This window comes from Vicia villosa, unplaced genomic scaffold, assembly GCF_029867415.1.
Source record: "Vicia villosa cultivar HV-30 ecotype Madison, WI unplaced genomic scaffold, Vvil1.0 ctg.001916F_1_1, whole genome shotgun sequence".
NCBI classification, from domain to species: Eukaryota; Viridiplantae; Streptophyta; class Magnoliopsida; order Fabales; family Fabaceae; genus Vicia; species Vicia villosa.
Window position 1 is genome coordinate 42,926 of NW_026705775.1, and position 27,412 is coordinate 70,337.

The 27,412-nt window shown below is 35.4% G+C and overlaps 4 protein-coding genes across 4 annotated transcripts; all 4 read left to right on the top strand.

Moving 5' to 3' along the window:
- Nucleotides 1-1,281: 1,281 nt before the first annotated feature.
- LOC131637109 (transcription factor bHLH48-like) lies at nt 1,282-6,057 on the top strand. Its single transcript, XM_058907701.1, has 7 exons — nt 1,282-1,999; nt 2,126-2,257; nt 2,375-2,440; nt 4,269-4,337; nt 4,894-4,965; nt 5,253-5,460; nt 5,643-6,057. Exons 1-7 carry the CDS (start codon nt 1,589-1,591, stop codon nt 5,678-5,680), a joined length of 996 nt encoding a protein of 331 aa, XP_058763684.1. The 5' UTR covers nt 1,282-1,588; the 3' UTR covers nt 5,681-6,057.
- Nucleotides 6,058-7,195: 1,138 nt separating this feature from the next.
- Nucleotides 7,196-11,472, top strand: LOC131637112 (uncharacterized). The gene is made up of 5 exons (XM_058907705.1): nt 7,196-7,537; nt 7,671-9,167; nt 9,245-10,309; nt 10,377-11,072; nt 11,151-11,472. Exons 2-5 carry the CDS (start codon nt 7,674-7,676, stop codon nt 11,361-11,363), a joined length of 3,468 nt encoding a protein of 1,155 aa, XP_058763688.1. The 5' UTR covers nt 7,196-7,537; nt 7,671-7,673; the 3' UTR covers nt 11,364-11,472.
- Nucleotides 11,473-15,697: 4,225 nt separating this feature from the next.
- LOC131637117 (putative pentatricopeptide repeat-containing protein At3g01580) lies at nt 15,698-19,782 on the top strand. The gene is made up of 3 exons (XM_058907709.1): nt 15,698-16,303; nt 16,438-16,776; nt 17,638-19,782. The coding sequence occupies exons 1-3, from the start codon at nt 15,698-15,700 to the stop codon at nt 19,657-19,659; spliced, it is 2,967 nt and encodes a 988-aa protein (XP_058763692.1). The 3' UTR covers nt 19,660-19,782.
- Nucleotides 19,783-20,207: 425 nt separating this feature from the next.
- On the top strand, nt 20,208-25,174 carry LOC131637113 (putative pentatricopeptide repeat-containing protein At3g13770, mitochondrial). The gene is made up of 2 exons (XM_058907706.1): nt 20,208-20,768; nt 21,346-25,174. Exons 1-2 carry the CDS (start codon nt 20,363-20,365, stop codon nt 22,788-22,790), a joined length of 1,851 nt encoding a protein of 616 aa, XP_058763689.1. The 5' UTR covers nt 20,208-20,362; the 3' UTR covers nt 22,791-25,174.
- Nucleotides 25,175-27,412: the final 2,238 nt, after the last annotated feature.

Sequence of the window (27,412 nt, forward strand, 5' to 3'; positions counted from 1 at the left end):
ACGAGGGTGTAACCGATTACAGCTTGGAGAAAAGTACTTTTGGAAGGAGAAAAAAGAAGCTTTGAGTTGGCGTTAACCGGTTACACTAGATTATTATTTTTGAGTTTGTATCAACTGTAACCGGTTAACAATTTATGTTAAGTGGTTACAACCCCGAGTTTTTGTTTTTTCTGGTTTTTCAGTTATGTATTTTAGGTCCTAATTATTTTATAACACTTGTATAAATGTCTTGAAGACATACTCATCAAATAATAATGAAAGTTATTATTTTCACCCTAAATTATCTCTTTTTAATTCTCTTCTCTCTCACTATCTCTTTCTCCATATATTTCATATGTACTCATTGTAGAAATCAAATAAAAATTTGATACTAGTATAAATGTCTTGAAGAAATACTCATCAATAACAATGAAAGTTATTGTTTTCACCCTAAATTATCTCCCTCTAATCCTCTTCTCTCTCACTATCTCTTTCTCCACATATTTCATATGTACTCATCGTAGAAATCAAATAAAAATTGTTCGGGTTTGGAGATTACTCTCGTGAAGGCGTTGACACGTTTTTGGAAGACTAAGGTTCCAAGCAAGGTTTTGATTTTTGGATGGAGGCTTTTGTTGAAGAGAATTCCTACCAAGATGGCTTTGTCGAAGCAAAATATTTTGTCGGGTCCGCTAAATTTAGTTTGTCCGTTATGCGGGTTGGATGAGGAAGATTAAGATCATCTTTTTGCTTTTTGCCCGGTTTCTTTGATTTGGTGGACAAAATTTTGTGATTGGCTTTGCATTGATATCTCTTCCGTTACGGGTAATATTTTTAATCGCCTTTTAATTTTTTATTCGGTTTGTAAGTCCATGTTTACGGTGAACACTAGGTGGCTTTTTGGGATGACTTGTTGTTGGAGTATTTGGAATTGTAGAAATGAGGTTCTCTTAAACAGAGAGGCATCTTGAGTAATTTTAATATGGTTGAGATGATTAAATTTGTTGTTTGGGAATGATTTCTCTCATTTTATAATGTGCAGAATTATATTCTTTAAATGGATTGACGTGTTAATCCGGCCATTTGTATGGAAAATTAGTGTTGAATTCTTTGTTGGTTGTGAGTTTTTTTTAATCGTGGGTTAGCACCCGCTTATGCTTCTTTAATATATCTGTTTCGCTTAAAAAAAATTTTTTTTCCAGGTTTACTCAATCGATCCCTTGTAGCATTTTATTTTTTTCTTTTCGATAAACTAGAGACGTTGATGCCTGAACCGCATCAAACCATAAGATCCTTTTACTACAAACATCATATTCAACACTTTCCGTTACAACAGTACGGAAATTCCCGTTTATTTGCAATACCCAAACGAAACAAACCCGTAGCGTAACAACGTTGCTTTCTTGCTACTTGAAATGGCAGAAAAGTAGCAACCTTCTCATAAACAATATCAGAAACACATATAAATCACTCACTACACTACTCTTTACTTTCTCCCCATTTTCCATTCTCTTTCTTTCTCTCTTTTTTCCCTCCATCACTTCCTCCCAAACCATTTCCCTCCCGGTCCATCATTCCCAAACCCGGTTCAGTTTGGTTCAATTGCATCATGGAGCAAACCACGTTCGAATCCATTCAATTCAACGAAGAAATTCAGGGAATCATGGCGCCGGCGTCGGAAACCGCCAGCTCCTTCACCGCACTTCTCGAACTTCCACCGACGCAGGTCGTCGAGCTTCTCCATTCTCCGGAACTCACCGGAAAACCACCTCGCCACGTCATTAGCCCGAAACCCTATCCCCTAACTTGTAACACGGATGATTTGATTTTCCCTTCCAACACCGCGTTGGTCGAACGCGCCGCGAGATTCTCCGTGTTCGCCGGTGAGAATTTAGCAAACTCGCCTTTGCCGGAAGTGAAAAACGAGCTACCGGAAATCGAGGAAGGTCGATGTATCTCCGATCGCACAGTTGAGAACAAGAATTCCAAACACGCTAAGAGGAAGGAGCGAGAGAAGAAGGTTCATCATCATCATTATCATCATCTTTGAACTCAATTGCGAACATTCTCGAGAATAATTAGGGTTTTCTACTTTTCAGTAATTTTTCAGTAATTTGTGCGAATTATCTTGTTCTGTGAAACGCAGGTGAAAGTATCTTCCAAGAAAAGCAAAACCGTCGCCGCCGACGAGAATTCCGGCAACGGCGAGGAACTTCCGTATGTGCACGTCCGAGTTCGTCGAGGTCAAGCCACTGATAGCCATAGTTTAGCAGAAAGGGTAAAAACTATTAATCCTTAATTAACTTCTAATTCACTTCTTTAATTACATTTATTTATTAGTAATTTATTATCATAAAGTTTGGTAATTTTTAATATTAATTTGATTATTTTGTAGGCTAGGAGAGAGAAGATAAATGCTCGAATGAAACTGTTACAGGAACTGGTCCCTGGTTGCAACAAGGTTGGTCCCTTTTCTTTCTTTTAAGATGTTAATAATACTCATTTACTATAACTAATCATTTGTACTTTATTTAATCATCATGATTATGCCATAATTCCATCTAAATTGTCTCCCAAAAGTTCTTTTGTGTCTCTAGATTATGGGCTATTTTAGTGATCATGCCATGTCATTATCACCTTTTCACCAAAATTAAAAGGGCATGCTTTTCCACGCAGAAAAGTGCTCTATAGCATATAGTGTCAACATGGCATTTCTTGTAGTTTTATCTCTCACATTACAACACCTCTTTTGGAATTGTGTGCTTTACTAAAATATTACCCTACTTTAGGAAAATATTACCCTACATGTGCCCTTAAACCTTTCTTAAGGAATAAAAAAAATAATGAAGTGGTGTTAAAATAATAGTTTTTTAACCTTTAAAGAATTGAATACAGAACTTCTAATGCAATATTTGGTTTTCTAACCGAGTATAGTGTCAGAGTCGTCTCAAGTTTTTAGAGGTTCTGGGCAGATTAGTCGCGGTTTAACCATGACAAAATAAATAGAGGCTCTATTTAACCACAGTTTAATCGCGAAACAATTTATGAGACCCTATTTAACCAAGGTTTACTCATGATAAATTGTGATTCCACTGCGGTAGTTTGTCTTGCACGCTCTTAAAGACGGTGACACAGTGATGTTAATGTATAGTGTAATAGTAATCCTATGCTCCTCCTAAATAGATTAGGTTCCAGTAACATTTGTATCTAACTGTGAAAAATGCTCAAAACCTGTACAAAAGTTTTATATGAAGAATAGGATGTTACATAAAAGTAATGTATCGATTCTTTTTTACTATGGCAATGAATTAATCCTTTGTTTTTTGAAAAGGACCAACATACATATACGTCATGGTTTGTACAGGACAATTAAGGTAATCACCCTATGTTCTTTTCTTTAACTTTCTAACTTATTGGAGAGACAGAGAGGTGGGTATGGGCGTGTGGGGTGTGAAAGGGAGTTACTCTAGCTGGACTCTGGCTTTTAACACTTGGAACTTTGGAAGTGTGTTGAAACTTGTATTCATGGGCCCCCTAAACAATTGAAATACTAATCCATCTTTGGGAATGTGATGGTTACCATCAACACTTAGTTTGGTATCTATCAATCATATATGGGATAAGGAAAATAAGGTGGGAAAATAAAGATTACTTTTTGGAGGGCAATATCTGCCAAACAGAAAACCTAACTGGCTTTGAAGATTTTACATAATTCAATTGATTTCACCTAAATTTTAGTTAAATACACACCTCAAGATTTATTTCCTAAATTAAAAGTTTATGCTACATTGTTTTTTTCTTCTTTGGTGGTCTCAAGGTTATTACAATAATGGTATTTTCAAGTAAACCTTGGAGCCTTTGGATTGTAAACGTGATTTTTACACTGCAATTTACTGTTCAAGTGTTCAACTCACTTTACCTTCAACTCACTTGTAATTAGAATCAGTTTTACAGAATCAATTCACTCAAACTCAATTTTTTTCACCGCCAAACCAAACACATGCATAAAGAAGGTCAAACTCTTACCACTAAGCTAACACAATATAGACCGTGTAAAATAATCTTGAGGCTGTATCCAAAAATGAATTCTCTCTTTGATACTTAACTAATATTATTATGTTCAATCACATTTTATTCATAGCTATTTGAAGCTTTTTCTATTCTTAATTTCAAAGCCTCTGTACCCAGACAGACTCTCTTTGATTTTTGAGTGTATGCATGTTGATTTTATTCAAAACAGCTAATCTAGTAAGTCAAAGATAGCTGACACGACAAAGTTTGCTTTACAGATATCAGGAACGGCATTGGTTTTGGATAAAATCATCAACCATGTGCAATCTCTGCAGCATGAAGTAGAGGTCAGATTTTATATGAATGACATTCTAGGCAATTGTTTAGACAAATGAAGATTAGGATAAAGTTGTTAGCAGCAATCTGCTTTCATGCTTATATCATCAACCTGTGGATAGTGCTTAAAAACTTTGAACATTAGTGGCTCTGTTCCTTTCTTCCACGTGTTTATCTGATTCTTCAAAAATGATAGTAGTCCTGTAAACTGTAATATTCAGGAACATTTTTACACTCATGGGAGCACTTAAAGCATTGCTTACTTATTTTGTACTATATGACATTACAAACTGCATACTTTTCTTCAAAAAGTAAGTCTGCTTCAATCCTCGCATGCCTGATTGTGATTGGGACTTGAGGCCTGAAATTGCATGCTCCTGGACTTCTGCATTTTTTGGTTGTTTATATCCTTGAAAGTTATTAAATGATATAAATGATATTTTCATTGTGAAGATATCAAATGAAGATTGAGAATTGTTTCATAGGATCTTTCTATTAGAACACAATGCAGGAACATTTGAGTTACTTCATAAATGTGATATTGTTCATTGATTTCTCTGGTTTCAGATTTTATCGATGAAACTTGCAGCAGTTAATCCAATAATTGATTTCAACCTTGACAGCATATTGGCCACTGAAGTAAGTATTCTCTTTTATCATAAAAAAATGGAATTTATTAATTTCTTTGGCTTGGGGAGTAATCTGAACTCCAGTAACTTGTCTGGATTGAAGAATAACATGTCATCACTTTCTGAAACATTTTAGTTAATTTATTGGAGCATATCTACGCTTGTGCAATATTAATCAGTCTTGATTTAGTTTTTTATACTACTTTCTGAAATTCTTCTAAGTTTCCACATTGATTAAAGAGTTATTCATCAAGTTTGTTTTTCCTTCTGCTAACAAAACTTCCTTTTGGCTTGTAGGGAGTGTCTCTCATGGACAGTAACTTCCCTACCGCAGTTGCACCCGTCGTGTGGCCAGAAATCCCACATAATGGAAACAGACAGCAATTTCAGCAACCATGGCAATCTGAAGCATTCCACCAACCACTTTGGGGGAGAGAAGAAAACACCCCTAATTTCATGACCCCAGAAAACTCACTATTGAGTTATGACTCATCGGCAAATTCAGGTATATAATAGTTATTCTTCTATTACTAGTCTCCACTCTCCTCCATAAACGTTCCGCTTCTTCCACTGCCATTCGGCTTCATAAGACTAAGATTGGAGCTAACCTGTAACCTGTTAATATGCCCTTAAATTTGTAAGGAGCTGATGAATTTGAATTTAACAACTTCAATAATTTGCATACAGTATCTCTGCACTCAAATCAGATGAAGATGGAGCTATGAAGAGGTACAGAAGCAGCGGTACTAGTAGCAATTAGACTAGTAGTGTATATAACAAATATAGTTTTAGAAATTAGCCTTGATTTGAGCAGGCCCAACATTCAGCAGGATTTCATATTGTCCTCTGTTTGTCAAAGTCGGTTGGAAAACCTGGATTTTATTCAGCCAGCAGGCTAGCAAGGAAGAAGAATTCTAATGCTATTATCATATTATATATTAATTAATATCAGTGTGTATACTAACTATAGTTGTCATTCAATCTTAGGTGAGTGATTGGTTCAGATTGTATAATCATTGAACAGACTGTTAATTACTGAACTGTATTTGAAGTTTGTTGCTTTGTTCGCTGAATGCTAGTACTCCTGAAGATTTCTAGTCAACATTTCTTAATTTATTTTGCATTATAGCATTCTCCATTTTATTACTTTTAATTAACGCTCTCTATTCATAAATATGTATTTTTTTTCCTTTCCTACCTTTTGTTTTTTTTAAAACTCGGTATCAGGCCTTAAAACTAATATGATAAGGTCAATCTTACCATCTATATCAGGCCTTAAAACCGGCTAATCTGAGAAGGTCAACCTTACCGCATGTTTGCGGGAGTCTTATTTAAAATCAAAGCAAAGTTTTATTGGATTGATCAAAGAAATGGTAGAATTTGGTGGAATTCAAATTTATTTAGTGTCTAAATATCTAAATAATGTTTCAAATTTCAATACAAAACTTGCTCATATGTGGTGCATGATTGAATCTTCCAATGACAAAACTACTAAATTAGTCTAGGTTAATAAAATTATTGCCCAGTTTATTTTAATTTAATTTTTTTAAATTCTAAAAATAATTTTTTTAAAATATATAAAAAAATTCACTATTTATAAATTAAAAGACTAATTTTGACATCGAATAGCATAAATATATATTATTGAAGTCTAAAATATAATCAAAATAACATAATAATTTTAAAAAACAAATTTAAATAAATAGTTTTCAAAATTTTGATATTAAAAAAATAAATTTTAAGAAAAACTATTAAAAAAAATCAAAATTTTATTTAAATTTTTATTTTTAAAAACTTAAATAAAATTATATATATATATATATATATATATATATATATATATATATATATATATATATATATATATATATATATATATATATATATATATATATATATATATATATACTTAAAAAAATACATAATTCTACTAATATATCATGTTGATCCTTATATTTTAACTAATTATTAATTTTCGTTTTTAGTCTCAAAATATTTTCTTTAAAAAATGGTCCTTCTAAATTTTTCCTTCCACACTTTTGGTCTCTCCTGCCAACGTGTGTAACAGAAGCTGATGTAGCACGACACATGGCGGTGCCAGCTGTTAAAGATACTAACGTGGCATACCACGTGGCTAAGGTCAAGAACATACTTGAGCTCATAAATAATCGTAGCTAATCTGTAGCTAATTTGTAGCAAATTCAAGAACAAGAAAATTTATCATATTATTTAGGGTTAAATAAGTTTTTGGTCCCTATAAAATTACCAAATTTCGTTTTAAGTCCCTCTAAAATTTTCCTTCAAATTTCAGTCCCTACAAAATATTCCGTCTAAAGAAATGGTCCCTGACGTTAAAAGCCACTAACGGCTGCTGATGTGTCAAGACAGGTGGAATTTTTTTAAACCATTTTTTAATTGTTTTAATCCAGCCTTATCTTTAAGATGATCTTCTTCTTCTGGTCCCTCCTCTTTCTCTAATCTTCATCGTGGTCCCTCTTCTCTCATCCATTCTTGTCCCTTTCACTCAAGTGGTCCCAACAACGACAACTCCTGCTCCTGCTCCGGTCCCAAAAAACGACAAGGTAAGTCCCACTTTCTGATTCTATTGTTTAATAATTGCGACATTTCTGTCTTGAAACTTGTTTAGGGTTGTGCGTTCCTTGCATGCAGTATTTAGGGTTCTATTTTTGTCTGATATACCATTGAAATGTGTAGGGAATGGGGTTATTTAAGGTTGTCTTTTTTACCAATGGCAAATTTGTAAGAGATGAAGGGGTATCATATGAAGGGGGCGATGTTTTTGCTATAGCTGGTCAGGACCCAGATTTCTGGTCATATTTTGAAGCATGTGATTTACTTAAGTCTTTGGATGCTTCATTTATAAAGGAAGATGTGAAAATGTGGTGGAAGTCCGAACATGGCTCACTTGAAAATGATCTAAAACCACTTGTTAATGATGAGGATGCAACATTGTTAGCTATGTGTGCTGAGGAAACAAAGTCTGATATTGAGATATATACTGAGCCAAAAGACAATGTTAATTCAGAAGATAGTGAAGATAGTGAATCAAGTGAAGACTCTTTGGATGGCATACATTTTGAAGATAGTGAAGAGGAGAGGATGAATGATAATGATGAAGATGTAGGTGAAGAGATCAACAATTCTGGTGCAGGTGGAGTGGAAGATGGTGCAGGTGGAGTAGAAGATGGTGCAGGTGGAATAGAAAATGGTGCAGGTGGAACAGAAAGTGGTGCAGGTGGTATACATACAGGAATGATGACAGCAGAGATGGAAAGGGAACACATAATTGATGATGACTACTTAACAGATGAGCTTGATAGTGGGGCAGATGATGATAGTGATGGTGGTAGGCCTTCAATGGTAAAGTTTAGGGATGATGAAAAACTTAGAAAGGAATTTAAGTTCAAGGTTGGAATGGAATTTTCATCTCTGAAGCAATTTAAAAAGGCTGTACTGGAACACAATGTGTTGAATGGGAGGGAAGTTAAGTTTGCCAAGAATGATGGGGAAAGGTGCAGGGTTATTTGTAAGGATAAACAACAATGTGGTTACACTGTTTTATGCAGTAGAGTGTTGAGAACTGAATCATTCAGGATTAAGACTTTAATTCAGAAGCACAAATGTGGAAGGAAGTTCTTCAACAAGAATGCTAATGCTGATTGGGTGTCTAGAATAATTGTGGACAAGTTGAAGAACAATTCAGGTATGAAATTGAATGAGATTGTTTCTGATGTTAGATTGAGGTTTGCCACAGAAATTACTGGATGTAGGGCTTTCAAAGCAAGGCAAATAGCTAGAAGGGTTGTTGAAGGTGACTCAGCCAAGCAGTACACTATGTTATGGTCATATGGAGCTGAATTGAGAAGGGCATGTATAGGTAATACATTTAAGTTGAACATTTCTGGTTTGCCACCTAAGTTTGAAAGGTGCTACATGTGCTTTGATGGTACAAAGAGAGCATTCAAGAATGGTTGTAGACCTTTCATAGGATTGGATGGTTGTCACTTAAAGAACAAATATGGTGGAATATTGTTGATAGCTGTCAGTAGGGATGCTAATGATCAGTATCTTCCACTTGCCTTTGGTGTTGTGGAGACTGAGTGTAGAGACTCTTGGAGCTGGTTTATGAGGTTGCTTCTTGAAGACATAGGTTCTGATAATAGGTGTTGCTTCATTTCTGATCAGCAAAAGGTGTTATTTGTTAATCTTTATTTCCTTATATGTGATTATATGTGATTTTAAGTATTAACTTAGGTCTTTATATGCAGGGATTGGTGAATGTATTTGAGGAAGACTATCCTGAATTTGAGCACAGGTTTTGCTTAAGACATTTGTATGCTAACTTCAAGAAGAAGTTTGGGGGTGGTACACTCTATAGAGATCTAATAATGGCTGCAGCAAAGGCAACCTATTTTGAAGACCATGAGGCTAAGATGAATCAAATTAAAGAGGCAAATCCAGATGCCTATGAATGGATGAATGCTATTCCCAAGAATAAGTGGTGTAAGCATGCCTTTCCCTTCTACTCTAAGTGTGATGTTCTTATGAACAACCTAAGTGAATCTTTTAATGCTACTATTTTGATGCAAAGGGATAAACCTATACTAACCATGTTTGAATGGATTAGGAACTATCTAATGGGTAGGTTTGCCACTCTTAGGGAGAAGGTAGAGAATTACAAAGGAGTGATTATGTCTAAGCCACTTAGAAGGTTAGATAGGGAGATAGAAAAAAGTGCTAGTTGGCTGCCCACTTATGCAGGTAGATTAACATTTCAGGTTACTCATGTAATGTTCACAGATAGTTTTGTTGTGGACTTGGCAAAACATACATGTTCTTGTAATTTTTGGGACTTGGTAGGGATCCCATGTAGACATGCTGTTGCAGCCATTCATAGGAAGGTAGATAACCCCATTAACTATGTACACAAGTGTTATCATAAGTCTACCTATGTAACATGTTACAATGAAGTTATCAGTCCTATTAATGGCCAAAACAAATGGCCAAAGACCACTGACCCTGAAATCTTGCCACCTAGTTATAAGAGAGGCCCTGGCAGACCAAAGAAATTGAGAAGAAGAGAGGCTGATGAAGAAAGTCAAACAAGGTGGCAAAGGACTAACACAAGTCATAGGTGCAAGATTTGCTTTGAATATGGACATAACAAAAGGACTTGTAAGAAAAACAAACAGCTAGCAGTTATTGTTGGTGAAGTACCAAGAGATGTACCAAGAGATGTATCAAGAGATGTACCAACAGATGTACCAACAGGTGTTGCACCCACCCAAGGAAGCCAAACACCTAATGTGGGAACTTCTGGAGTCAAAAAAAGGGTAAGTAATTGAACTAAATTGGTTACAGTTATTTTGGTTGATTTTCTTACAATTACATTGGTTGCAGGCTTCTGTGCAAATAGGAGGGAAATCAAAGAAGTCAAAGTCTACTGCAAATGTAGGAGGGAAATCAAAGAAGTCAAAGTCTACTGCAAATGTAGGAGGGAAATCAAAGAAGTCAAAGGCTTCTGTGCAAACTAATGATGTGCCACAACATGAAGCTGTAAGTGAGAATCAGGCTGAAGATGTGCAAGCTGGAGATGTGCCTCATAGCAATGAGAATCAAGCTGAAGATGTGCCTCATAGCAATGAGAATCAAGCTGAAGGTGTGCAAATTAATGATGTGCAATCTAATGATGTGCCTGCTAATGATGTGCCTGCTAATGATGTGCCTCATACCAATGAAGCTGTAAGTGAGAATCAAGCTAATGGTGTGCCTCATACCAATGAAGATGTGCCTGCTAATGATGTGCCTCATACCAATGAAGATGTGCCTCATTCACAAAACACTGTCAGTTCAGCTGAGGCAATGAAAAGGTATTGTGGAATTGATCCTGATGAATTGGAGGCCTTGTTAGATGATGAGGAAATACTTGACATTGCACCATTGAGAATTGATACTAGTCCTGTCAAGAGTAAAAGACCTGGTCCCAAGACCTTTATTGGGAAATGCCCCAAGGTTCCAAAAACTGTCAAACCATCCATTGCTCCAAAGGTGTCCAAAGCTGCCAACAAGCCAACTATGTCAACTATGAGTGACCCTGTAAGTTTGTAACAAACATTGATGTACCTTGGCATGCTGTGTTTATAAACCATTGTTAACTGTTTTTTGTCTTAACAGGTAAAGGTAATGATATCACCAAGGAAAAAGTCCAATCTTGCTGCATCTCCAATTAGAAAGAGTGATAGGCTAAGGACTTTGAAGGCAAAAAATATACCGGGGCCTGGAAGGGATCAAAATGATCCACTTGAAATTCCTGATGAAGACACTACTGTGAGCAGTGCTAGTGGGAGCAAGCCATGGGCTGACATCCAAAAGAGCATGACTCAGTGATCCATAATTGTCCTATTGTTTTGTTATTTACTTTGAAACATTTGTGTGATGTATGATGAACCACTTTTGGAAGTATCTCTTTTGTGTTGAACTGAATCTAAGCTGTATTATGAAGATGTATTATGAACCACTTTTGGATGTATCTCTTTTGTTTTGTACTGAATCTAAGAGCTTTGGTTTTATCAGTTGCTTTGGTTTTTATCAGTTGCTTTGGTTTTTATCAGTTGCTTTGGTTTTGTATCAGTTGCTTTGGTATTATGAACCATTTTATCAGTTGCTTTGGTTTTTCATTTATGTGTATCATAACAAACAAAATTGAAACAAGAACTACATTGTATTTCATTAAACCAGAACATCAAACAAGAACATCAAACAAATACATCAAACAATGAACATAACCAAACTACAATATTTTTCCAAACATAAAATCCAAACATAACCAAACATAACCAGACTACATTATTTCACAAGCCTAAACAACTCAGTAATTACACTTGAACACAAAATACAAATTAATCATACAGGACACAACAAGAACCAACATCTTTATTTTTCCATGATATTCCAATATTTTCAACTTGGCCTTTAAGTTCTTGTTCTTCTTCCTTGCATCCTCATACAATGACTTCATATATCCCACAGATTCCATGACATCAAACTCTGAATTCCTAATGGTAAGATCTTCATTTCCAGATTTTTCACCAACATCTTCAGCCCATATGAATAGATTACAAGTATCAGCATTCTTCCAGTAAGGACATCTCCAAAACAACCTCCCCTTATTTGCTCCATTGTTACATTGATACATCACCATCCGAGCTTGACACCCACAAAACCTACCACCAAATCGCGATTTCACTGAAACAGACGACATAGGTCACGATGGACGAAGAATAACTTGAAGGAATGAACGAAGAAGAAGCACAAAGTGACACTGATATAGGAAGTAGGGCAAAAGAAGAAGAGGAACAATGGAGGCAGAAGATGAAGAAGAGGAATTAGGGCAAAGGATTTGCAAAGGAATGACACTGTGTTGTCCCTTTAATAACACGCTGGATTAAAACAATTAAAAAATGGTTTAAAAAAATTCCACCTGTCTTGACACATCAGCAGCCGTTAGTGGCTTTTAACGTCAGGGACCATTTCTTTAGACGGAATATTTTGTAGGGACTGAAATTTGAAGGAAAATTTTAGAGGGACTTAAAACGAAATTTGGTAATTTTATAGGGACCAAAAACTTATTTAACCCTATTATTTATGACTCATGATTCTTTTTCGTAACTAAGATCAGATTTTATATCATACATGCATGCATGGTTAGAATGAGAAAGTCTTTAGTTTTTGACAGTTGGTGTAAGGATTTACATGAAGTATGTATCTGATACTGAATATTTCTGGTAGTGAGGGAAATTCAAGGATTTGATTCTTGTTATGAGAACAAGTTAGACGAAAGGGGCATCCATTCCAATGAAAGAGTTATTGTTATTCAAACCATTTCCAAAATTTTATTAGCTGCAGTAGCCATGTAAATATTGTTTCCAGTAACATGTTGAAGCTAATCACTTTTCAAACTTGTATAATTTCTTAGATAGCATAGCAAGTCCTTTCCGAGGAAAAGTTTGCATTATTGATTCAAATAAATGGAAAAGTATAGAAAATTTCTTTGCCAACCTCCCTACCTTCTAGTCCACCTCTGGTGAAAACCCCATACTACCCCTGACTTCGGAAATTCATTTTCGAAAATGCAAGAAAAAGGTGTTTTCGGAGATGCATCTCCGAAAACGCCTTTTTTCTTGAAAAAATTGTCTTATTTCGGAAGTTCATTTCCGAAAACAGTATTTCGGAAGTTCATTTCCGAAATGCTGCGCGTTATGCAGATTTATCAAAACACTCCCCCTCCCCCATTCATTTACCCTAACTCAAATCAAAAACAAGCAAAGGCGAAAATTTGTGCAAACACACTTCCAAGGCTGCATCAAGGCTCCAATCACATTGCTATACAACATTCAAAAGCCCACAAATCACTCAATTTGTAAGTTTTAAATTTGTTAGATTCATTATTCAAATGCATGTTATTTAGGGTTTCAATTGCATAAATGATATATGGACTGGTTGTTAGTAGTATTTAGGTTGTTTAGAAGCTTTTTGAATTGGTTTTATGTTTGATTTTGGGGTCTGCCATGGAAGTTGCAGAAAACTCCATCGCAGGGATGTTTCGGAAGTTCATTTCCGAAAACACCTCCATCCCAGTTTTCGGAAATGAACTTCTGAATTGTATCAGAAGTTCAAATTTTTTAGTTTTTTATTTTGTCTCGCATATTAATCGATTTCAATTGTTTACAGGAACATGTCAGACAACCAACCAGCACGCATCAGACAGGGTAGGGAGACCCAGACTGCGTCGGCTAGAGAGGGTAGGGAGTGTCCGTTTTAATTTGCAAGTACTTTATTTTTAACGCCTTTGTTTATTGTGCCTGTTTCTTTGAAGTTTGTGTGCATGCGTTCTGACTTCTTTGACGGCGTGTCGCTGGTTTCCAACGTCTTTGTTCTTTAATGACTTGTCTGTTTCCCAAGCGTTTTTGTCCCCTTTCTTCTTTTATAAAAGGAGGTCTCATGGACCTTTCTTTCTTCATTTTTACGCAGGAATGAGTGGCGCTAAGGGAAGAAAGGGTTCTTCAACCTCGTGCTCTCGCGGAGTGAAGGAGGTGAAGGAGAAGAAGAAGGTTTTGACTGGTTCTGCTTCTCGTCCCCTGGGGGTCCATGGCTCGGACGTGCAGGCTCAGTCTTCAGGCGTGAGAGTCATGATCAACGCTGATGGTTCTGAGACTGAGTGGGATGAGGATTGGTATAATTATCTTCATTCGGAGGAGTTCGCTCGTCGGGCAGAATAACGTGTTTTTGTTTTGTTTGATGTGTATTTTGTAACGCTCGTCGGTCAGAATAACGTGTTTTTGTTTTGTTTGACGTGTTTTGTTTTGTTTTGTTTTGATTTCGGATTGTATCTTTCACACAGTGTTTTTGGATTGGATTTATCATCTTAGTATTTTCAGTTTATCTGTTGCTTATTTTTATTTGGCGTTTGCGTTTAATTAAAATGCGAGACAGTTTAAGAAAAAACATAAAAAAAAACACAGTTTCTGCATAATTCGGAAGTTCATTTCCGAATTCACCCCCATGAGGTGTTTTCGGAAGTTCATCTCCGAAGACACCCCCCATGAGGTGTTTTCGGAGATGCACTTCCGAATTATGGAAATTTTTTTAAAAAAAAAGCGCTTCGGAAGTTCATTTCCGAAGCAGGGGTATTTTGGGATTTTCGCTGGGGGTGACCGCCATAGGGAGGTGGCTAAAGAAATTTTCAAAGTATATGCTGCAAGAAAATATAGATAGATTAAGAAACATTCAAAGTCCAATACTATTGTATGGGATCTAACTATTTCCACATGACCGACATACATTTGACAAAATAGAAGGTTGCATGTGATGGCAAGTAGAAAGGTATATGGTGTACACATGTTATGGTGCATGCTTTGCAAAGAACACTTGGTGCTTCGCATGGAAGGCAAAAGACAAGTGTCTTAATGAATGTAAGGTACTTTTGGCTTGCTTCTCCTATAAATAAGACCATAAGCAAATCATTCAAATCACAACACACAAGAGAAAAGCAACAAGAAGCAAGAGAGAAACAGAGCCTTGCTAAAGAGAGAAAAGTGATCCTCATAGAGAGTTTCTTTGTGAGAGAAAAAGTGAGTCAATTTGTGAGAGTGTTTCTTGTAAATTGAGAAATACATTGTAGTGAGTTCCACCTAAGGGTGAAGTTATTGTATTTTCATTTTCATTATAGTGGAAGTTTAAGAGGCTTAAGGATCACGTGGTTTTCTCCTCTCATATAGGGAATGTTTTCCACACGAAAATTTCCTTGTGTCTTTAAATTTATATTTCATGTTTTCGCTAGTGCCTATTTTTGAGTTCACGGAAAGGGAAATTATGGAGGTTATTTCCCAACAGTGGTATAAGAGCACTGTGTGAGCTCTGGGATACTACGATGTTGTACTTATAATAAAGTTCTTAGTATGTTCTGTGGTTGCAACATTGCTTGATCTTCCACATCAATAAAAGAACTATTATTGTTGGAATTAAATCGTAGTATTGCGAAAGTGTGTCTAAGTAAGTTCTGGCTAAGGAAAAACTTGGTATTTAAGCGTGTCAATATTGACCCACCTCTTTTTCCTGGGAATTTCCTAGTTGCATTATTCACAAACTACATTGACTTTTCCAGTGTATGACACTATTTACAAAACTCCTAGTTGAAGGAATTATTTTTCTGTGTTCTCAAGATGGAGGGTTCTATCAGTCATGATGGAGATATGTTCAAGCTAACTCCTGATAATTATACTTATTGGAAGCCGATGATGGAAGACCACTTATATTACAAAGATCTGCATGAGCCAATTTCCGAAAAGGATAAGCCAACGGAGAAGAAAGAAAATGAATGGGAGCTCCAAAATCATAAGGTAATTGCCATGATTAGAAAATACATAGATAAAAGTCTATTCGAGCATGTATCAACTTATACCAACGTGTATGAGTTATGGACCAAACTTGAATCCTTGATTCAAAAGAGGACGCCAAGAAACAAATATCACCTTGTCAGACGACTGTTGAAATTGGATTACTCAGATGGCCAAAATATGATCGAGCATTTGAATACCTTCAAAGGTATTGTGAATCAACTGACGAAAGCTGACATGAAGATAGATGATGAGTTACAAACTCTTCTACTCCTAAGTTCTCTACCTAGGAGTTTGGACAGTACTCTAGTTGTCACTCCTAGTAACTTTGCTCCAGATGGAAAACTTGCCATGTATTCTGTTACAGATTCCTTGCTAAATAAAGAGTCAAGACAAAGGGAAAGAGGCTTCAACAACCAGTTCGAAGCTAATGTTGTTGATAACAGAGGAAGGAGTAAGAATCGTGAAAGAGGAGGTCGTGGGAGATCACAAGCTAGATCCAAGACTCGCACAAGACTAAGTTGTTATTATAGTGGAAAACTTGGCCATAGAAGACCTGAGTGCAGATTCTTGAAGAGAGATCAACAGACTGGAACAATCATCCCGATTTGATAAACCCAAAGAAGAACAAGGAAGATGGAACCACAACTGCAGTATACTTGAATGACGAGAATCTTTTCCTTATTGGAGATGACAATTATCTAAATGTTGCATTCGATGATTGCACTTGGATAATTGACACAAGAGCATCTTTCCACGTTACACCTCATGAAGAATTATTCTCATCATACCAAAGAGGAGATTTTGGTATGGTGAAGATGGGAAACCATGTCACAAGCAAGATTGTTGGTATTGGTGATGTGACTATGATCACAGAGAATGGCAATAAGCTCGTGTTGAAGGAAGTAAGACATGTACCATAAATGCGTCTAAATCTTATCTCAGTAGGAAAGTTGGATGATAAACCACTTCGATGGTGGTAGGTGAAAACTTAGCAAAGGGAGCATGACAGTTGCTCGCGACAAAAAGGAAGGCTCCCTGTACATCATTCAGGGAAAGATAAACAAGGGAGAGACTAATGTTTCTCAAGACGCATCCAAAGAATTGTGGCACAAACAATTTGGCCACATGAGCGAGAAAGGTTTAGAGATTCTTGCTAAAGATCACCTTTCAAATATCAAGGGACAACCACTTGAATCCTGTGAAGACTGTCTAGTAGGCAAACGACATAGAGTGTCTCTTTAAAGATCTGATGATGCAAGAAGACGAAAAAAATCCTAGATCTTGTTTACTCAGATGTTTGCTCCACATCTAAAAGGTCTCTTGGTGGCGCACAATACTTTATTACCTTCATTGACGATCACTCTAGAAAGGTGTGGGTATATCCATTGAAGAAGAAATATCAAATTCTACAAGCTTTTAAGAAATTTCACACTTCTCTAAAACGAACATGTAAAAAAAGTTAAAATGTACGAGACTTATTTTCTAGAAGTTTTTAGGGATGAATTAAGATATTCTCAAATTATAAAGCACATGCCATGTAGAAAAAAAAATCCTTTTAAATACGGGGTCATCTAAAGAACTTTTCCTTTCATCCTTGTCTCTATGGTAAAAGATCCTAGAGCCCGACGAGAATCCTTGTTAACAAGTACAAATAGACGTCCACACCTAGAAGCTAGATAAGTAGCAACAACAAAAGATTCCGTGAAGCTGTGAGTGTGACACTTTCAACCCAAAGAACTACCGTCATTGGCATTCCATTATAGTCAAGTAAATCATTCAAAATTCCCTTCTTTTCTCATCATCACCATGTCCTCAAACCCCTTCACCTTCTTTCCCCACTTCGTCTTCTTCACACCCATCACTTAAAACCTCTATCTCCCAATATCCATGCATTGAAGGATAATAACGAACATAATAACAATACAATGATGTGGAATTTGATCATAAAGTCCCATGTTGATATGGGACTATTTCATTCAGCTTTCTCATTCTACAAACAAATGAGACTAATGGGTGTTCCACATGATACTTTTACTTTTCCAATTATTAACCGGGCTTTATCGTCTTTAAAGACTGATTCTTTGTGTGGAAAGATGATCCATTGTGTGGCAATTCAAATGGGTTTGGATTTGGATTTGTATTTTTGCAATACCATGATTGATGTTTATGTCAAATGTGGCTGCTTTGATTATGGGCGCCACTTGTTTGATTTAATGTCTCACAGAGATGTGGTTTCGTGGACTTTGATGATTGATGGGTATGTTTCTGTGAGACGTGTTAGTGTTGCGTTTGATTTGTTCAATAGGATGAAAATGGAGATCGAACCAAATTCAGTTACTCTTATTGTAATGTTGCAGGCGTGTTGTGCGTCTGTGACATTGAATGAGGGAACTCAAATTCATGGGCATGTAGTGAAAAGTGGGTTACTGATGGACTGGTCTTTGAAAAATTCAGTTTTGAAAATGTATTCTTGTAAAGGAAGTGCTGAAGAAGTGGAACTTTTGTTTAGTGAGATAAACCGAAGGGATGTGGCTTCCTGGAATATTTTGATTTCGTTTTATTCGTCAAAAGGGGACATGATGAGAATTGGTTGTTTGTTCAACGAAATGCGGAGGCTAGAACTGTGCTTGTGGAACATTGAGACTTTGACGTTAGTTGTATCGGCATTTGCAAAGTCTGGTAGTCTCTTTGAGGGTGAAGGTATGCATTGCTTAGTGATAAAAACAGGTTTTCTCGACGATGTTTTGCTGACTTCTCTGCTTGATTTCTATTCTAAGTGTGGGAAATTGGAAATATCAGTTCAACTGTTTAAGGAAATTCGTTTTAAAAGTAACATCACTTGGGGTGCTATGATGTCAGGTTTCATTCAAAATGGTTATTTTATAGATGCCATTTTTCTATTCCAACAAATGCAGACTGATGATCTTGTTATTATTGCTCCTGAAATTTGGAGAAATCTACTTGATGCATATGCAAACCTAGGAGCTTTGAAATTGGGAAAAGTGGTCCATGGTTACCTTATAAAACAATATTTTGATGAATCTTTTCAGAGTAATACACACTTGGATACCTCTATCTTAAACTTGTACTTACGAGGCGGTAGCATCTCTTTAGCTAGAGTAGTTTTTGATAGGATTCTTGTCAAAGATGTTGTAGCATGGACAACAATGATTGAGGGACTTGGTTCTCACGGTTTCGGTTATGAAGCCGTGAATTATTTTAATTTAATGATTCAACAAAGAGTTCAGCCGAATTCCATCACCTTCTTGAGCTTACTGTCTGCTTGCAGTCACTCTGGCCTTGTTAGTGAAGGCTGCAAAATTTATCGTACTATGAAATGGGGTTATGGTATTGAACCGGGTTTGGATCACCATACATGTATCGTTGATCTTTTTGGTCGTTGCGGGATGCTTAAAGAGGCGTTAGTCGTAATATTGAAAATGAAAATTCTACCTGATAGTAGGATTTGGGGTGCTCTTTTAGCAGCTTCTAGAGTTTATGGAAATAAAATGATTGGTGAATATGCAGCGCAAAGAGTTTTGGAGTTAGAATCTGATAATGCTGGATATTATACTCTACTGAGTAATGTTAAAGCAAGTGTTGGAAGATGGAATGAAGTTGAAGAATTGAGGAGAGTTATGAGTGAAAAGAAACTTAAGAAGAAACCGGCATGGAGTTGTATTGAAGTAAAAGGGGTTATTCAAGGATTTGTATCTGGAGATATTTCACACTCTGAAGCAGATGAAATTTGTAAGATGTTGTGTAGATTGAGTAGAGCAACATAGTTTTTCAGGGGAAAATTTTACTCGTTTGAGATTGTTCATTTGGTTTATTTGATGTGTAGTTTTGTATACTTGGTTGTCTTGTTCTAAACAAATTTGTCATTCATTGTTGCAATAGATTGGAAAGGATTAATTTTACAGTATATAATGAATAATTAATTACTAGAATATAAAAATTGGTGATAGATTTCAATAGTAGTTTTCGCTAGTCACCTGTTTTTATTACTTTTATCCATCTTTTCTGAGTTTAGGATTAACAATTTTGCTGAAGGATATAACCAAGCAATTGAGTTTGAGTGGTAAACGAGCTCTTACTAAGGATGAAGTTCGTCGAATACCGATTACGATTCTTAAGTAAAATACTTTTACACTGTCATTTAATAGAAAACCACAAATCTGCCATGTCATTAAAAGTTTTTTAAAATAAAAGAATAATTTAATTAGATACATGGTTGTAATTGATTAACAGTGTAAAACTATTTTCTCAAAAACAAATAACATTTATATTAAAATGTATAGAAGTTTAATGTATCCGCGCCTATATCATTTTGCCGGTTTGTCATCCTTTGAGAAGCTAAAACAAACACCCCATACTCATTTTGAGAAATTATTCTCTGGCAAATGATTTTGCTGTTGTTGCCTCTTCTTCCCTTAAACATAATTAACTCATTCATTATCATATACCAGTGTTTCCATTGCAAATATCATGCGTCTCCCAAGACATGTCTTACCTTCAAACTCACGCACTCTTACCACTCACACCACTCACATTCACCTCCAACAACCACTTCTACAAATGGCCCTTTCCGCCTTTGACACCAACTTCCAAACCTACAATGCAATCTTGAACGAATGCGTGAACAAAAGGGCATTCAGAGAAGGACAGAGAGTCCATGCCCACATGATCAAAACCCGCTATCTTCCTTCTGTGTTTCTCAGGACAAGGTTGATTGTGTTGTACACCAAGTGTGACTCTCTGGGAGATGCTCGCCACGTGTTTGATGAAATGCCTGAACGGAATGTTGTGTCGTGGACTGCTATGATTTCGGCTTATTCTCAAAGAGGGTATGCCTCTCAAGCTTTAAATCTTTTTCTGCAGATGTTAAGATCAGGTATATAATACACATTTGGGTCCTGTTTGCATAAACAACATAATTATAAAAATGTTGTAATGTTTGTTTCCTTTTTTCAAAGATTTGTTTGCAAAACAAAAGCCGTTCTTCAAATTTCGTATACAAATATTGGAAAACTTAAAATAAAGTGAAAATGAAATTGTTAAGTAGCACTGCTGTAATTCTTAGTAAAATGAAAACTGGAAATAAAAACTAAAATGGTTTTTCAAACCAAACAAGCCTCGTCAATGAGGTGATTGCGGGACTGATCTAGATTGGGTGATTGATTTTACTTTATCAAGTATTGCTTTGTATGTTAGAGTAGATGTTTTTGTTACCTGTTACACCGAAATTGATTATATGGAATCCTATGTCAATGGTCTTTTCCAAAAAGGAGTTAATCACCAATTCTTGTGTTGACTTGCATTGCACCTAGATTGAATACAAAAGACATATTGATCTTGTCATACTGATAAGCATGTTGAATTTGAATTTTCTTCTGTGAGTTTGGTCTTATATTTTGGGTCATTGTTTTCTGAGTGGTTTCAGGTGCTGACATGACTGTGCCTTTTCACAGGAACAAAACCTAATGAGTTCACTTTTGCTACAGTGTTTACTTCATGTACAAGTTCTACAGGTTTCAGTTTAGGGAGGCAAATCCACTCTCTTATCATAAAATCTAATTATGAAGATCATGTTTTTGTTGGCAGCTCACTCCTTGACATGTATGCCAAAGATGGTAAAATTCATGAAGCTCGAACAGTGTTTGAATGCTTGCCAGAAAGAGACGTAGTTTCTTGTACTGCTATAATCTCTGGATATGCACAGCTTGGTTTGGATGAAGAGGCGTTGGAGCTATTTCGCCGTTTGCAAGGGGAAGGAATGCAATCAAATTATGTTACTTATACTGGTGTTATAACTGCACTTTCTGGGCTTGCTGCTCTAGATCTCGGCAAGCAAGTCCACAACCATGTTCTTCGCTCTGAAATTCCCTCATTCGTGGTTCTCCAAAACTCATTGATAGACATGTACTCAAAATGTGGAAACCTCACTTACTCAAGAAGGATATTTGATACCATGTTTGAGAGAACTGTTATCTCTTGGAATGCAATGCTTGTTGGGTATAGCAAACACGGAGAGGGAAGAGAAGTGCTTAAGCTTTTTACTTTAATGGGAGAAGAAAAAGAAGTCAAACCTGACAGTGTCACAATGTTAGCCGTTTTATCTGGCTGCAGTCATGGAGGACTAGAAGATACAGGGCTTAATATTTTTCATGATATGACCAGTGGAAAAATTGGATTTGAGCCAAAAATGGAGCACTACGGGTGCGTTGTTGATTTGCTTGGACGTTCTGGTCGACTAGAAGAAGCTTTTGAGTTCATTAAAAGTATGCCTTTTGAACCAACAGCTGCTATATGGGGTTCCCTTTTAGGTGCTAGCAGAGTTCATTCAAATGTGGACATTGGTGAACTTGTGGGTCATCGACTTCTAGAAATTGAGCCCGGAAATGCTGGAAATTATGTTATTCTGTCTAATTTATATGCTTCGGCTGGAAGATGGGAAGATGTAAGATCATTAAGGGACCTCATGTTGAAGAAGACAGTAGTGAAAGAGCCTGGAAGAAGCTGGATTGAGCTTGATCAAGTACTTCATACTTTCCATGCTAGTGATCACTCCCATCCAAGAAGAGAAGAGATATGTGTAAAAGTGAAGGAATTATCAGTTAGTTTTAAAGAGGTTGGCTATGTTCCTGATTTAAGCTGTGCTTTACATGATGTGGATGAGGAGCAGAAGGAGAAGATACTTCTAGGCCACAGTGAAAAGTTGGCCTTGTCTTTTGGTCTAATTGCTACTGCTGAAAATGTTCCAATACGTGTCATAAAAAATCTGCGTATTTGTGTTGATTGTCATAATTTTGCTAAATACATCTCAAAAGTTTATGGCAGAGAAGTGTCTTTGCGGGACAAAAATCGGTTTCATCGAATTGTGGGAGGAAAATGTTCGTGTGGAGATTACTGGTGAGAAGACCGTGATAGAGAGCACTCGATGACTAGATTCTTGATGTTGTGCAATTTTTGAGGGGGAAGTAGAGGAAGATAGATGAGAAAGGAAACATCGACCTGCCAAAAGTGGGATGTAACTTATGAGAAGATTCAAAATGGTATGGGTCATAAAGGATCAAAATGCTGCATTTTTATTGGTTCTTTATTTACCCAAAACCAAGGAATTGAAAAATTACATCTACAGGGAAGGAATTTTCAGGATTCCTTGCACTTCTCTCCCCTTCTATTTCTCCATCACTTTGTATTGCAAAACCAAGATATTCAAACCACGTGACTTGATGAATGATATGGTCTCAAAGTTTCACCTCTAGGTTAGAAACGCTTCTTCTTTTATCGAACTTACATTCCATATATTCCGTCTTACTTCTTAGGCGAAAACTATGTTTTTCTAAAGCTCGTCTCCAAGTCTCCAACTTCTCATTTAAATCCTCCTTTGACTCTCCAAGTAGGACTACATCATCTACAAAAAGTATGCATCTCGGTGCTAGCTCTTAGATGTGTTCCGTGAGGTAGTTTACACATAATGTTCCAAGTAAACTATAATCTTTTGAGCTTGTCTTAGTCTCTAGCAAACAATGTGTTGTAGATAGGTCTTATAGAAGTTGCCATTAAGATTAGTCATCTCCTTATTTGTTTTCCTGGTTCTAGCATTGAACTCTTCATATTAGTTATCTCCATATCCTCCAGCATTGAATTCTTCAGATTAGCTATCTCCATATCCTCTTTTTTTTCCCTTTGTTCCATTTTTATGATTCTTCATTTCAAATTTGATAAGTGCTTCACTTGTGTCACGATGAGATGTCTGATCTGTTTTTTCGGCTGAAATTTGATGCATTACACTTATAGAGGCTACATTTATGCTGTAAATGGATTCAATGATAATGGGTCATCACTGAACATTCTCTGACAGCGTTAAATTTGCACCAATTGCAGTAGTTACATCAAGAATTTGAGTGGAATTTCTTATCCAACAAGTTCTTTACTTTCCTTGAAGGCCTTCTCTGTGCAAAAAGCTTATATACTTCTCCGAGTGAGCCTGAGAAGCCAACAGCATGATATTTTGATAGTGATGTTTTTGACATGCTAAATTTTGATAAATTGAAAGATGAAGACATCTTATGCAGAATACCGTCGCAGTTGCTGCTTTTCCGTTTAACTTGCATGTACCTGAATCACATGGCATCTTTTAACAAGTAGAACCCGCTCTTTATAGCTTTGATCTCCAAAAATGTTATTGAGCAAAAAGATTTCTTCATCATTCATCAGTTTCGAATTTTATTTAAGACAAGAAATGGGTGATCCCTCAAGGTTTATCCCTGAAGGTTGCTTTCCGTCATGAAGATATCATGCAGTTGAATCCCTTTGTTTCAGGATGATAATCAATTAGTTTTGGATCCTTCTAATTCAAGCACCTTGTCCTTTAAATAAGCTTTTCACTTCTTGCATCCTTTGCAGACCCCTGTATCTTGGTATAAGTTAATGTGGTCTCATATCATTCGTCCAACAAGCTCGTTCTTAGACCGGAGGGCCCTTTCGCTCAAGCAGTTTGCAATTGACTGAGCTTTTCTGTTAATTATTAACATTGATTTATCTGATTTTGCACCTATATTCTCTATTTGTAACAGGACTTGGAGCTCTGGCTGCAATCATTGTCACCTTTTGGTTTGTTTGGTATTGTTGCAGTAAGAGCAAATTTGGAAGTCAGCCATTAACATGACTGTGGCATCTACTTCTATTGTTGGGAAGTGCTCCAAGGGTCATATGTCCTCCTATGTCTAATATTTATTCATTTTAAAGCTCTTCGTGTACCGGGACATATTAGCAAAGCTCCTTATATAATTCAAGTTGACCTGATCCCTCCTCTCTGTAGTCGGATAAAATGTAATATAGATAGAGTTGCTAGTTGCTCTCCTTGTCATGCAGGAGGAGGTAACATTTTCAGGTTTAAAAGTGAATCAAGTCTTGGCTGTTTTGCCTGTTATTACACATCTCAAGTTCTTACGAGGACATGAAGAGGCATAACAAAGAAAGGCAGTATAAAAGACTTGAAGGGCTTAGAACTCCAATGACAAGGGCAAGATTTTAGAAGGCTAAAGAGGCTCTGATTAATTTTGTAAACACTATTTGAAGTAAGTCCTAGTCTTGAAGAAATATAGTAAATTGTTTAATCTAAATAGAAGAAGTAAAGGCATGAAGGTTGCTTTGCTTCTAAGTATAATTCAAAAATTATTATTAGTTTTACTAAGTATCATGAAAAATTAGTTTTATTGAGTTATCATTTTTCTTGAATCTTTTTTCCATTACTACCTCTCAAAATGTATGCTTGTATACTAGCATGAAAACCATAACAAAAAATTTAGAAGAAATACTCTAAATATTGATATGTTTCTTAATTTTATTAACTTGGTATCTGATATTGTCTTATTTTTAATTTAAACTTTTAAAAATGAAATATGTTGAGTTAGAGTGTGATTTATAAAATAACATTTTTTGGAATCATTTTTTTTAAATATTATTATTAAGAATAATATTACTCTCTATTTGTTTGGCCAAAAATTAAAATTTTTAAAAATATCTACAAAATTTTGTTTAATTTAGAAACAATAAAAAAATAAATGTGAATAGTAGAAAAATTATAATTAATTGATTTTAATTTCTATGAAAATGTTGAATTCCTACCTTTTAAACATGAAAATAACCATGAAATAAATAATATGTAAACAATCAGAAAATAAAAAATATTTAAAAGTAACTTTTAAAAATTTGAAATAAGCGTACAATTGTTTTATGTCCCACATTTTCAAAAATTGTAATTTCAGTTCTTAAAATAAAAAATATTATAATTAAGATAATTTTCCGTCAAAAGTATTAGGTCGATATCTATGTGTCAATTTATCATTTTTACAAAAAAAGATACCTTTTATTTTTCTAAGGAGAAAAGAAAAAAATTACAAAAATAAAAATTAAAAAATTATATACTTTTAGATAATAAATATATTTAAACCATATTATTTCATTTTAGAAAAATTTATTATTTTCTTATCAATCTTTTGATTCATTAATGTAAATAAAACAATGATTTCGTAAATCCACTCACTTGTTATTATATAAATTTTTTTTTAATAATTTGAAAATGGAATAAAATGAAAGTAAAAATTAAGAGAATTGTTGAATACATCACATGAGTTACTCACACATTCATATGAAATTTTAAAAATAATATTCAAATTCAAACACATTTAATAGACAATAAGCCCTTTCTATAACATGTCAAAGTTAAAGTTAAAAGAAATCTAGACTTTGAAATTAGTATTATTAAGTTAGAGAGATTGAACTTCGAATGCGTCTAACATATTATATCTATGCTCAATCTCAAAATCACACAATTTCAAAATACTCCAAATACCAATGTTTTTTTCTTCATATAGAGATTAGACTACAAACACTTTTGTTTAAGTATTCACGCATTTTTCCCTTCATTCCCATTTTCATTTATGTAAACATAGCAAAACTAGAGTCTTTTCTCATTTGCCTTTTTGGAGCTTGTTCCATCATTCTCATGCATTCTCATAACTTTTACTCCATTGCATTTAAGCTTAACATGTCTCTACTCCATTGCATTGGTAAGTTACTTACTCCCTTTTCTTTTCTTTGTAGACTTCACATGCATATGTTACCTAAAAGGTTTATAGACATTAGGCTTAAATATAATAAATATGTCATTTTTGTTTGTCTTGAACTGTCTTGTCTTGAAATTTTGAACATTAGATCTTAAGGTCCGTGCATGTTTCTGCTTCGTGTCTTCTGGTTCAGTGCACTGCGGATTTTTAAATTTGAATCCTTAGTCCGAAAAAATATCTAGAGTTATCTCTTATTTGTTTTTTTGATGGGTTTGTTTCTATGTTGGTTTTGCTTCGTTATCTTTTATTGTTGTACTATGTTATGACATGATTTTTTTTATTGTAGGAAAAATATCTGACAACGAAGAAAGACTGAGACATGGTACAGTGACCCAACATGCTTCCGTTCACAAGGAAAAAGCTAGACGCTCACGACCTCTGGTTGGAGATACTTTGTTTTTTGGGGAGATATCATCTTCTTGGGTTTATGTGTCTCCGACTCCACCTTTCTGGATTCTTGTGTCCCCTGTTGCCCTAGATGCTGTTGTACCTGATGGTTTTCTGGGAGGCCTTTCAAACATAACAATACTTCCTATGTATCTAGACTATGCTTCTAGACACATGTGGGAGGGATAGGTAGCATGAACCTTTAATTACTCTTTTAAACATTTATGTTATAATATTTGAAATGTTTGAACATTGATTTATTTATTTTTTGCAGTATCGTAATTTGCAGGGCTGGCCCAATGAATTTGGAGGCCCTGTTCGAATTTAAAAAGGAAAATGCTTAATGACACGAATTTTTTTCACGATAAATACACGAATGTGGCTATAACTGAAAATATTAGATTCACTACATCATTTTACTTCCTTTTTATTGACTTTTCTCAAACATGAAAAAAAAACTGAAATTCTACATGGAAAAGAAAATCATAGCCTTGGAAGATCAATTATTTACTAT

Excerpts from the sequence above, each read along its gene's own strand:
- LOC131637109 (XM_058907701.1), top strand. The coding sequence starts at position 1,589 with ATGGAGCAAACCACGTTCGAATCCATTCAATTCAACGAAGAAATTCAG. Across the intron at positions 2,258-2,374 it reads GCCATAGTTTAGCAGAAAGG|GCTAGGAGAGAGAAGATAAA; the intron begins GTAAAAACTATT and ends ATTATTTTGTAG. Across the intron at positions 4,966-5,252 it reads ACAGCATATTGGCCACTGAA|GGAGTGTCTCTCATGGACAG; the intron begins GTAAGTATTCTC and ends TTTGGCTTGTAG.
- LOC131637113 (XM_058907706.1), top strand. The coding sequence starts at position 20,363 with ATGCGTCTCCCAAGACATGTCTTACCTTCAAACTCACGCACTCTTACC. Across the intron at positions 20,769-21,345 it reads TCTGCAGATGTTAAGATCAG|GAACAAAACCTAATGAGTTC; the intron begins GTATATAATACA and ends GCCTTTTCACAG.
- LOC131637112 (XM_058907705.1), top strand. The coding sequence starts at position 7,674 with ATGGGGTTATTTAAGGTTGTCTTTTTTACCAATGGCAAATTTGTAAGA. Across the intron at positions 9,168-9,244 it reads TCATTTCTGATCAGCAAAAG|GGATTGGTGAATGTATTTGA; the intron begins GTGTTATTTGTT and ends CTTTATATGCAG. Across the intron at positions 11,073-11,150 it reads TGTCAACTATGAGTGACCCT|GTAAAGGTAATGATATCACC; the intron begins GTAAGTTTGTAA and ends TTGTCTTAACAG.
- LOC131637117 (XM_058907709.1), top strand. The coding sequence starts at position 15,698 with ATGGAGGGTTCTATCAGTCATGATGGAGATATGTTCAAGCTAACTCCT. Across the intron at positions 16,304-16,437 it reads ACAACCAGTTCGAAGCTAAT|ATTCTTGAAGAGAGATCAAC; the intron begins GTTGTTGATAAC and ends ACCTGAGTGCAG. Across the intron at positions 16,777-17,637 it reads ATAAGCTCGTGTTGAAGGAA|TCAAGTAAATCATTCAAAAT; the intron begins GTAAGACATGTA and ends ATTCCATTATAG.